Source organism: Sceloporus occidentalis, unplaced genomic scaffold (genome assembly GCF_023333645.1).
Source record: "Sceloporus occidentalis isolate IW3139 unplaced genomic scaffold, rSceOcc1.0.p SCAF_77, whole genome shotgun sequence".
NCBI classification, from domain to species: domain Eukaryota; kingdom Metazoa; phylum Chordata; class Lepidosauria; order Squamata; family Phrynosomatidae; genus Sceloporus; species Sceloporus occidentalis.
In genome coordinates this window covers 4,191,253-4,203,969 of record NW_028317057.1, presented here as the reverse complement: position 1 = coordinate 4,203,969, position 12,717 = coordinate 4,191,253, and the positions used below count along the sequence as shown (strand labels likewise).

General features: G+C 38.9%; 1 protein-coding gene across 1 annotated transcript; it reads right to left on the bottom strand.

Annotated features, from left to right (window-relative positions):
* Window positions 1–2,235: 2,235 nt before the first annotated feature.
* ASAH1 (N-acylsphingosine amidohydrolase 1) lies at window positions 2,236–11,783 on the bottom strand. The gene is made up of 14 exons (XM_089495183.1): window positions 11,706–11,783; window positions 10,186–10,232; window positions 9,539–9,629; window positions 8,912–8,998; window positions 7,412–7,490; window positions 6,960–7,034; window positions 6,570–6,615; window positions 5,369–5,513; window positions 5,122–5,176; window positions 4,930–5,011; window positions 4,271–4,402; window positions 4,068–4,191; window positions 3,730–3,786; window positions 2,236–2,325 (listed from the first exon to the last, which is right to left on the bottom strand). Exons 1-14 carry the CDS (start codon window positions 11,781–11,783, stop codon window positions 2,236–2,238), a joined length of 1,188 nt encoding a protein of 395 aa, XP_089351309.1.
* Window positions 11,784–12,717: the final 934 nt, after the last annotated feature.

Here is a 12,717-nt window from a genome sequence, read left to right as displayed (position 1 = left end):
ACCCATATACATTGTGATGAAACATGTTTTAAGTGCTGCGGCCCCTGGGCCTACACCTGTGTTTAGGGGTCTGTTAGATCAGCTCCTCGACTTCACTATACATCATTGAGGTCCAACTCCAGAGAGCTTCTACTGAAGGAAGAACTTGCCTGACCCTGTATGAAGTATAGTTAAATCAGTGAGTCTTCTCACACATTGAATTATGCATTATACCGGACCAGCTCAGCCCCTCTTTCTGGAGGAACCTGCTAGTGTCGGCCCTCCATAATGAATAGTGACGTGAGGGAGTTAAAGCCACTTAACTCCCCCTTTAGTGAATAGACAGACCCCTTGGTGTATGTCGTTGCTTGGGTGAAAGCCGGCAGCTTGAGGAGGTTTAAGGAAATCAGTAGCACAGGGGTTGTGGATGGAAACAGAAATACATTTGCAAGTATTGAAAAAGGCAGAATACACGTTTGTAACTGCTTAGAATCCGGGAGAGATTACTTTACAAAATACATACAATAATTTGGAAATGATGCAAGCAATATTTACAGGTCTGATTAATGATATCTCATTCCAATCATGGATAAGCTCACCTGTATCGATCGCAGGACCACGAGTCTCCCTCTCAGTCCTTTCGTTGTTCAGATATTGTATCAACTGGGGAATTAAAATATGGCCTTCGTTATCTTAAATCATATGGTATTAAAGGGACATACCACAGTGGGCTCTATTACCTAAACCTATAGCAAGCCACGTGTAGCACACAGCAAATGTGTATCCCTGCTTAAACATAGGTAGGAATATTGACATAACTAGACACCTAATAACATATTGGCTTTTTGTGACCCTTTTGCGTTTAAGGGCATATTGTTTATAAGGTGCCCTGGCCATATTCTAGATTAGTAGGATAGAGTCTATGTGGGGGTTATCTTGGCTATAGTATAATGGTTGATGGAGTACTGATATCTTTATTTTAACGCTTACCGTAGTGAGGGTCTCAGATACTGATCTAATTACTCCTTTATCACTTGTCATCACTTTAGTAACGTAATCTTTTTCAGGGTCTCACTTACCTATCCTCTGCTGAGTTAGGAGGCAACAGGGGGAGCCGAAATAAAACAATTAAACAGGCTAATTACAAACCACTTTTCAGCTGCACTTAAATTAATTATGTATGGAGCTGCAAGGGTTAGCAGTTTTCGATTACAAAGCTTCTGAAAATGGATCTCAGGGTTTACAGTCTCGCAGATTCACACTGATAAAGACTGGAACAGGTTATATCTATCTATCAGATTGTAAGTTGTAGTAAAAGTCACATTGCCTTCTACGAATTCCTTGTGTACGTTCATACGTAGTGCAGCAAATGTAAACCAACATAATTCCAACAATTATTTCTTTCTTTCTACAGAAAAGGTATTTTTAACTATCCAAATAATCTATTTTTTTCTCACTGCCATGGTAAGGAAATTTTGCCACGAGCCCCTTCCATAAAAGTTTGAGTAGATTTAATTATTAATATTTCCTTAACGGAAAATTCTCGTATTAGCACTTCATAGAGAACACTGACGAGCCCGAGGCTTATCCAGATCAGGTGAGAAATCAGCTAACTGCAGGGTCGGATCCAGAACCCCCTGCCCGCCAGAAAAGCAAGTGTCATTCGAAATCCATGGACTATAAAACCAGTCAGCATCAGCGGAGAAGGTATAAATCTCTTTTATTATCAGTAGAAAGGACACAGAGCCAATTCTTAATACACCCGACTGCAGGTTTGCGCTTTATTTTGTGCTGTCTCCTGTACATTTTTTAATGTAATCCATAAGACTGCTTTAATGTTACGTTTAATTAGAATACAAAACAAGAGAACAAGATGCAAGGTATGAATATAAAGTAAAGAATCAACATGTTGATGTTAATTGATTAGGTGAGACATCCACATCTATAGACCAGATGAGCACACAATAGTGTAGAAGTTCTTCTGAATACAGTGCAATCATTATAAGACGTTCAATATCAAACTTATCAGTAGCGTCTGTAGCCATGGATTCTATTTCCACGCAACCAAACAGAAGGATTCTCTCTTCTCCTTTTAATGTTTTGCTCTTCTTCAGGGATGCTGGAGTCAGCTGGCAAATTCTTTGGTTGCGTTACATTTACGTTGGGGCTATGCATAAACATTGACCATGTAGGCAATTTTCTAAAGTTTGCCCCAAAATCATATTTTGTACTTAACCCTCGCTATAATAATATTTTTCACCAAGGGACACACGGATCTGGACAGTCTCGCAGGTATGCTTCGAGCTTGCCGTCTGAAACTGACATGAGCGCTGTGTATGTGGTGAGCTGTGAAATGGAGAAAAAGTTATAACTATTAATCTTTCTGTATACAAGGAGCCATAAGTATATACAGTGTCTGGGGAGGGGGACAATTTGACCTATATTTTGTCTTCTTTTATGGTGTACCTACCATGTGATAAGTATAGTCACCAACATAGGCTTAGTGGGCAATCTGCATTTATATATATATCACACATGAAATACATCTTTCTTAGGTGTGGCTTTTAAGAAAATCATATTATTACTTTCATAATTAACTTTCTTTTTCTAATTTTCCATTTATACTCTGCAGACCTTAATAGTAACTTCTCGACGTGAACTACTGCTGTGTTCCAGGAGAGATGACCCAGGTACTAGGCCAAAAGCAGGACATGTGCATTTACATTTTCAGTAAAGTCTTCAGCTTCATCGGGCACATCTCATTTGAGTCATTTTAGTCTAATATTATTAACTTAAAATATACTTTTAGTTTTTTCTCTCCATATCTAGCACTAATCCCTTTAAATCAACCACCTACAGAACCCAGCCAGAAGAAAATAAAAATCAACAGCACAGGCCGGAGCAGAAAGTGTGCTGTCCTGATGGATCACAGGGATCAAAGGTATCCATTATTTTCTTATTGCTGGCTTCGGATCTGCTACAAAAGTATTACAGCACTTGTCCAGAGGTCTGCCTTGGTAGCAAGCAGCGTGTGAAGTGTGATTTAATGCTTACAGAAGGGCTTTCTATATGTCCTAATAGGCCAGCATGTTCACGGAGGGCTAGAACATCAAGATATATCAGATGGTCACTCTCACTGGGAAGAATGCACAGCTCATAGAACATATACATCATATATCCTTAACATGAAGCCATAACCCTATTCTTGACATAACTATGAACATATCATGAGCCGTCTCCCTCGCGTGACCAAACTGCTGGGCGGTTTTGCAGCCCCAGCACTTGATGTCTGGTATTCTTTGGAGCCATCCTGCCTTGATGCTCTTCTTGGGTAACTAGCTTCTAGAAAGTGGACTGGTTAGGTTGATAGAGAACTTTAGGACAGGATTTGTCATTTGTAAGATGTATAGACATGTAGGAGGACTAGGGTGACCACATTTTATTTCTGCCATTCAGGGACACACTATGAAGCACGAGATCACACACAGAGGTGTGTGTATGTATTATATATATATATATATATATATATATATATACACACACGTTAGACATGCATTTTTAACTACAAAATATGTACTCCGAGACAAGAGTACAATGCATTCTCCCGGACTGAGACTTAAAGTCCCATTGAGGGACTGTCCGGGACATGTGGTCACCCTAAGGAGGATATGCTTTGCTAACCCTTTCTGTACCAGTGAACTCATTTTCACGTTTGCAACAATAGTGTAAGCAAATACTATAGGCTGTTACCTTGTTAAGGACAGGTTTGGTTGAAAGTACATCATACATAGTTGTAAATGAGATATTCTGAAAAGATAACAAAAAATACAGCATCAGAGCAGCATGTTTATTGCTAGTATTATGATGTCTTATCCATGACTACAAAATACATTATTCTACTTCCATGATCTGAACGCGAACTAGCAGAAACCACCCTGTTTGAAAAAACCTCAGTTTGCAAATGATCACTTCCAAATCTCTTAGAAGGCCTTCCGTTTTGTTACTACACCCTCTATGTTTAGTTCGTAACCAGGGTATATATTTATTTAAGCGTATAGTATACTTTAGGATGCACTTTCCCACTTTACCTTTTGGCCAGTTCTGTTCATGCATTTCTTTGCTGGATCCCTTCTGTTATCAATGGGTAATGGGGGCTTCCAATGGTCATAGTTTGTCTCCAGTACGTACCATCTATCATCCTTAGTGTCAAGTCTTAAAAACAGAGCCATGTTATCAACGCAGATATTACCAGATTATCAAAACTCTCCATAGTAAGAAAATCAATACTCACTCCCAGATATCGAGGCAGGATTTTCTGGAGCGTGTGATCACACAGGCGTCCCCGGACTTATTTCCTCCTAATATAAAGTACGCTGGAGCAAGAATTTGGGTTTTTGATAGGAGGGCTTTGGCTTCATCATAACTGTGAAAATACGACAGACAATATAAATTGAAAACTTTGAAGAAAGGGTTGCCAGCCACACTCATAGTGCAGATCAAATAAAAAAAAAAATAAAAAAAATATGAAGGGACAGCAAGGCCTTATCGGTACACATATTCAAGAGCACTAAAAGTCATTCCACATCCCAATCACTGACACCATACAGACTCAACATGAGCAGAATTAACACTAGAAGTGTTGTTTTCCCACTTTTGAATGACGTTCAACATTACAAGGGACCCCTGTGAGTTCAACTTTCAAGATGGGCAAAGTTTACATAAATATATTTCAAAGAACACCCCTTGTAATGTATTACACATTAATTGCATGAATCCAATGTGCCAAGAACTCACTTATTTGAAGAACGTGCAAGAGTGAAGCCTTTTAATGAAAACTATAAAAAACATTCTATTTAGATCTTATACATATCATCTGGGTAAATAAGAAATACTGACATTATAAAATAAAGTTAAATAATAATAAATATAATGATAAAGCAAAGTACATACCTCGTTGCATTCTCCAGTACACTTCTTGTAAGGAAACTCATCCAACTTCCATCTCTGTCACCAAGAATCCACTCAATCACACCTGCACAGGAAAGATCCAGCTGGGATAAGAATGGACCCTAGTGCATCTATAACTACAGGGGGGGGGGGATAAATGAGGCAAAAGTACCAAAGAGTGAAGTAATGACTTACCAACGTAACCTCCATCAAGACTGAAGCGTTCATTCATTGTGAGAGTGAAGACCCCCTACAAGAGATATTTAAACCAGGTTATTCTGGAAATATCCTAATCGCAAGGAAAAACACAAGGAAAATTTAATTTTGAACCAGTGGGGTAAATGCATTACAATGCATACCGTATACAGCTAAACAAACTACATTCATTATTATTGATTACCTATAGTACATTATAAACACAAAGATATAGCATAAAACTTACAGGCTTCATTCCAGTTAACATTCCCACGTATCCAGCAAAGCTTGTGGACATGAAAACCGTTTTATTATTTCTCACAAAGTTCACGTTTACGACCAACGGTCTCAATAACTCGGTGATCATCCACGAACTGTTCTTCACATCCCAGCTAAAGTTCACATAACACACAGGAGAGAAGAACACCAAAATAAACATCAAACGTCTACCCAGGGCCATGCATTAGTAAGAAGTAGGTAAAAATCGGTTCGTTTAATTAGGGTGCCCCATTAAAAGCAAAAAAAAATAAAAAAATGTTAATTAATGGAATTGCTAACAATTTAATTACGACAGATGGAATAAAAAGCCATTCATGAACAGCGTTCCAGCAATCTTTATCAGCTTCTGTTACAATGAAACAGACAACCAGATGAATAAATGCTTCTTTGTTTCTGTAAGAATATATTATGCGCACGGACAGTGAAAAGAATGTGGCATTTTTATTTCTTGACTTGGATATTCTGTATTTAATAACATTTAAGGGAAAATGTTTACAGCAGAGTAATAGAGCAAACGCTGAGAATATCGTGTGAAGGATTGTGGCCCATCTAGTCTGCCGAAGTAAAGACTCAGACCTTAATCGATCCTTGGTCTTCGTCTTAGATTCAGTATAGCTTTACACCTACACCATGCATTTTTAAATGATATGCCCGGATCACAAAAATTACGATGAAATTAAAAACATGCATGTGATGTGCATGAAACTTCCTCCATGAAAAGTTTTGTAGGCCTTTTAGGTCATTAGTTAAAATAATATACAATTAAAAAATAAAAGTGCTTCCGTGATTTGCCATAAATGCTCGTATTGTTGTCTACAAACAAGCTGTAAACCTGTACCAGAGCCATTTTTGATTGACTAATTATGATTCTAGATATTTGACAGTACTTGGATTACATGGGAGATGGCACATTTGTAGTCATGAATGGTCTTGTGCTTCTAATGTTGTTATAATTGGCAGGTCTGCTCATTCTTATGTTATGCTTTTGTAAAGCGAAGAGGTCAAGTAATGTAATAAAGAAAAAAACTAGATAAAACCGACCGAGTTTTAGAGACATTCTGAAAGGTAGTCTCTTAACATAATCCACAATATCCACCATGAATTACACCGGATAATATCTCCATTTGAATTGGCAATAAGCAATATGAATATAATTACATCCAACTCACCCAAGAAATAATCCAAAATCCAGATTTCTGGCATGATAGAGCTTTCCTGGTAATGGAAACACAGATGTTAGAAAACATTATAATATATACATATATACACACACACACTATACGTATACACTACAATTCAAAAGATTAGAGTCACTTAGGAATGTCCTTGTTTTTGAAAGAAAAGCAAACTTTGTCCACTAAAATATCAACTTTATCAGAAATACATTGCAGACATTGTTAATGTTGGAAACGACTGTTGTAGCTGGAAACTACTAATTGATCATTGGAAGACCCTTTTGCAATTATGTTAGAACAGTTTTCCTTGAAAACAGCTAAGTATATTAAGCATTGGACATATCACAGGAAAAAAAGAGCATCAGAGAAAGAAATTGCTCTTACCAGATGAGTCTTCCGCCACCACGGATGTACACACAGTAAAGACTTCATAAAATATGTTAAAAAGCAGGATTTCTCCTAAAAGGGAGGCAATTCAGAAATCTGAATTAAAAAGGTTCAGTGTCAAATTAGCATTGTTAAAATGATAACAGAACACAGTGGAAAAGATCTACGATACATTCCAGGGAACGTGAAACAATATTGCCACTTTTGAAGTTGAAAGCACAACTGGATGCACCATAACTGATGTCTTTTTAAAAAGGTTGTCATCAGGTCAGCTTAAAAAATAACCCAATAGCAATAATATTCCTATTCAAACTTAAAAAAAAAAAAAAGCAGTCACCCAACTTAATACATCATCCTCTAGCCGTGCACGCGAATAATTCAGAATTAATATACATTAAAATCAAACCAATATTTCCAATAGCAAAACACATCCAAAAAGATTGCTATACCTAAGGGGGTTTCAGCAGCATCAGCAACTCCTTTAATTTCCTCCCCAAACGGGTACGGGAGCTTTCCAATGAGGCCAGGCTACAAAACAAACACACGGCTCGGTCATTGAAACATGAAGGGTTTGAGTAAGACATGTATGTCGGCTAGAGAGCAGCGTTAACAGGCCCTTTAACATAACCGAGTGCAAGTGCCCCTGCCGTAGGGACTGTTTGAACAGCGGTTTGCATGTCACAGCGCTAGGCGCTGTCTCCATTAGTTAGTAGGAAAAGGGGAACGGTTCCAAGCATCTGAAATCCATTTTCCTTCTTTCCTCTTAAAGGATAACCACTTAAAAAAACCAACACGCTAACAGATCCTGCTTTTGTATCATGTGACAATTAAGTAATCCCCGGGAAAATCAGGAATGAGACCAAATGTAGCTAATGTACATTTTAGTTAAACTCTTCCGCATGATCTGTTGAGGAGGAAAGCCATATTGACTTGGAATGAATGACTATTTTGGCAACGAGCTTTCTCATCCTCGGAAGGAAGCCGGGATGTCGGACAGCATCACATGAGATGACGCCGATCATGCGTAAAGAACAAAAACAACAAATGCAGTTTCTGTAAATTGAGATCTTGAAAAACCAGACATTCCCTAATTTATTACGCGGGATCCTGTAATATTTGTGGGTTTAAAAGCTCTGTCATTTTTCATTCCATAGAGGAAAGAAAAATGTCTAGAAAACTGAATCACATTTTTGTTTTAATCGACAGCTGCATTATTTTCTTCCCATAAAATACATTGGAATCAAATATATTCCAACAAAAAAATGAACGAGAGAAGGGAAGATTGTAGGTTTCTGATTCACTATTTGGATGGAGGAAGCCTATGACTTAAAGCTGAGAATTAGTACTGGGCTGGCGCATGTATGAGCAGACATGAGTGTAAGGGCAGGCTTATGTCTGTATGATTAGTAGATTTGGAGGTAATACCAATTTCACTCTCCCTCACACTCTCTCACAATGATTCCACGTCTCCACTTCTTCTCTTGCCTCTTCTTGTTCTTCTGTCTTCGTCCGCTTCTCCCGGTATCGGCTCCGTTAACCACGCCTCTGGAGCACTTCCACAAAAAGGGCAGAGTCTCTGCACACACTCTCTACACCGATTGGAGGAACGAGGGAGAGGCTTTTTTTGGAAGTACTCCAAGAGGCCAGAATAACACAGACAGATTCTTGGAGAAAGAGCGGCACAAATGCTTCTCTTGAGCGAGAGCATGAGAGACAGTGAATGAGAGTGTGAGAGAATGTCAGTGAGGATTAGTGACGACAAACTGTTTCAGAATGGAAAAATCCCTCTGAATTTTGTACGAACCCAAAGGGCAGCAAAAGGAATCTGTTGTCCAAAAATGAACGGACCAAACAGGAAACAAAAAAATTATTTTAGGTCCATTTTCACTAGTCTAACAAATGACACAAAAATGATGCGTGTCTACAAATGGCAGGAAAGTGTTACTTACCAAAATGGCATCCACTAAAACTATAAGCTTTCCACTAGGGATAAAAAAATTGGCCAGCTTCTTAATATGCTGAATGACATCATTTAGCTGTGGATGAAGCAGAAAAGGAAGCAAAAAGGAATCAGGTGTAATAGAAATAAATTTTAAAAAGTATAAAACGGCATACTTATTGTCAAATAAATTAAAATAATGTATTTGTTTTTCTATACCAAATGGAGTTTGAGGACTGAAACAGGTATACTGAGCAGGCAGAAGGTAATAAGAATAAGAAATTATATTAGATGGGTTTAAAGAGAGCTGGTCCTGAAAAAATGTTTATTTAAACATTCTCCGCTTTACTGTTCATTCTGAAAGGCCAACCCCAATGAGCTCCTCCTGCAAGTAGGGTTGAGTGGACCTGAATATTGCGTTTTAAATGATGATGTCCTTAAAGATTTAACTATACAGCACACTTGGAGGAGAAGCTTAGTGTTTCAGGCACGGGCGCCCTTTAATTCAGGAATCGTGCCCTAGGTTGTTGGACCATCTTGAATAAAGACACCTAAAAGGATTGAAGAACGAGTCTTTTCATACCGCAAACAGATGTCCTCCTATAAAAGGTACATATTGACAGTTCCATATACTTACTGGTTCTTTCTTATCCTTTATCAGACTTTGCCACCTTTCATAAGGAGCCTGATCTAAATTCACTGTATACCACGGCACAGGTCCTTTGTACCTAAAACACAACGTGTTGATATATTTACAAGAAATAAAGAAAAACGGCAGCCTCGCACAAACATTAATACATGCGACCCGAGCGCTATGTTTAAATAATCATTAAACCCGCACGGTATAAACTTTCTGCCAGCTCCAGCTCGTGTGAGAGTTCCAGGGGGCATGATGAAACCCCCCCCGATGCGCATGCATAAAAAACACTGGGGGCTGTTTTCTGGAGCTGACTGCTTTAAACAGGTTGAAGAATGCTATTAATGTACTAACAAAGTGAACATGTGGACAGTCACAGACTTATTACCCCCTCCCCATGCACCCTGCAGACTTTGATGGTGATAATAAATTAAAGTGCAATGAAATGGTTAATTATTTCCGATATATTGTCTGAAACAAATTAGCCAAAAACACTAAATGTATGTTGCTATCAGGAAATACTAACCAAAGAAGGTTACAGGAAATCTCCAATGTTAAGCATCATATACACCATACAAATAATTGTTTAACGTTAAACCCATGATACCAAGCAGAATTTATTCCTGAAGTTTTTCTGGGTGACTTACGTTGGCCCGCTGGGAGGGTAGGTTCCACTTCTGCAATCCTCTGTGTACTGAAACGAGTCATTCACAACATTACTTCATGCAAACTTCCCCAAAATAAGTGTCTTTACGAAATACCCCGATGACATCGCATAATCTACTGCATGCTATACATTGTAATAAATGAAAAAAAGAACATTAACTGATACGGTCGGCCAATACAATTAATCTCAGTATATCAGACCCCATAATATTGCCAAATATAATAATATACTATTACTAATATATATAGTAGTGGTAAAAATCAATCTAGATTTTCATTTATATATATAAATTATATTTATATATATATATATATATATATATATGTAAAAGGGTGAAGCCGTATTAGTCCAGTAGACACGATGTCAAAAAATAGAGTATTGCAGAGGATGCGGTGATACCTTTTTTATTGGACTAACATAATATTAAAAAGACAAGCTTTCGAGAGTTATCCTCCCTTCATCAGGTCCGAAGCAATACCGTATATACCGTCGTATATATATATATATATATATATATATATATATATATATATATATATATATGACACTATAGCTGGCTTGTAATCTCACACGGAGGCTTTCGAAATAAATACATTTGCTGAAAAACTGCCTGAATAATATTAATAATAGTATTAATAATAATAATGTGATCTAGTAGGTGGGATCTCTGTCTATGACCATGGAGGCGAAAGTCTTGCATAAACCTCATCTCCAGTAACTACCTGGCTTCTCCTAACAGCACATGCGCAGTTTCTATATACTTCTTTGTGTCTCATTAGTGGAATTCTATATTTATTATTATTATTATATTGTTTATATTAAAGCACGGTCTGTTGGGTTATTTATTTTTTGCTATCCTCCTCTCTAGTTTTTGGGGGGTTCTTTGTTGCAGGACAAGCAGCTTGACTGTATTCTGGCCAGCATCCTAGTTATTCCTCCTCCTGGTTTGGTGGTTCTTTGGGGTTTTATAGTTATTATTAGTGTACACAATATTTATAAATATACTATAGCGCAGTATCTGTAGCTTTATTAAGGCATCTGATTCCAGGTTTACATAAACCCAACCAGGAAGCATAGCCTTTGGAACCAATCAATGTGAGAGGGAACCCTGCACCCTGCATTTCACAGAAGTATCATGCATTTCTGGTGACTGGGTGCTGCGTACCATTAAGCAGAACATGGGGGGATTCTGCAACCAGCGCTTCTTTAGATTAAGCCAAATAGTCTAACTTTATAAACATTTTAGAATTTTAATTTTACCAAACGATTCCTCGATTTCGGAAAATATAGAGGGTAATAACTGTGATTTTGGTGCAGTTTGAAAGGTGATCTTATCCCCATAGCAACCAGGGGAACGTTACTGCAGATTGGTCTATTCCATCGGTTGCTATGGTGATAAGACCACCTTTCAAACGTTGCACTTGATACCGTAACTAGTTCAGTCCAGGTCCTTAACCCTTTAATGTAACTTTGCTTACAGTCCATACGGCGTTAACTCACCGGGGGCACGTCCTGTGCCAGGCCGCCAATCCCGCACACGGCGAGCAGAATATAAACTGCGTACACGGAGACAGCCATAATCCCGAACCCGCTGCAAAGAACACGAAGCAACTTCCCGGGACGTCTCCCTGACTAATCAGTGTCACATACTGTACCTGTCACATGACAGACATCGGAGCGTACCACTCCTAAAAGAGAGGGGTGGCCGCGGTCATATGTAACGCCCGTTGAGCAGAAGATGAATCCGTTCCTGAGGGCGTGGCGGGAATGTGCCGCTGGGGTTATATCACGGGATGGTTGCTATGTGTGATGATAGTTGGTTATGTGGTGGAGCGCAATGGCTTCTAAACGCCATACAGGAAGTGAACCCCTCGAGTGAGTTCTCAGGCGCTTGGGCATCGTTATCGCACGCCGAGGCAACTCGAGCAGGTCCCGGGTGATAGGCGGGTGACATCCTTCCTTCGGTACATGAATTCACACAGTGTTATGTTACTACACATCACTGTCGGTTGAAGGAATACTCATAGCTGATGTCTTCGTTTAGTAAATAACCGAAGTGGCCCCTAGTTACGGCTCTGCGGCGGGCACCCTGCTCTTAAGAACACGTGACATCATATATCAGTATTTTGTGATCATCCGTGATTAAAACAAAGAAACTAGAACAATAGGCAGGAAAGCATAAAACTGGGGCCCAGTCTACTCCTGGCAGCCGAACAAGTAACATCCACAGCCAATGGCTCAATTACCAGTCACTCGCCCCATGATATAAAGTGCCAGGTGAGGCTTCTATATGGAGCTCTGACCAGGATCTTGGTCTGAAATCACTCCACTGCTGGCTTACAGTATAATCAGACAGCCATCAGTATAATCATAGCCAGCCTCTCACAGACTCCAGTGACTGATCGTTGTGGGATCGGTGTCATATTATGTGCATGCGATGGGATGACTGTTACATACGATGAGTGAATTACAACATTACAAATCTCCTAAGTGATGTGTCCTCGTAACAAAC

What these genes read in the sequence shown, in the direction of transcription:
- ASAH1 (XM_089495183.1), bottom strand. Translation starts at nt 11,783, where the DNA reads ATGGCTGTCTCCGTGTACGCAGTTTATATTCTGCTCGCCGTGTGCGGG. An exon ending in TGTTAACTGGAATGAAGCCT is followed by an intron (nt 5,177 to 5,368) that starts GTAAGTTTTATG and finishes TATCTCTTGTAG; the next exon opens with GGGGTCTTCACTCTCACAAT. An exon ending in CCAAACCTGTCCTTAACAAG is followed by an intron (nt 2,326 to 3,729) that starts GTAACAGCCTAT and finishes TCCATTTCACAG; the next exon opens with CTCACCACATACACAGCGCT.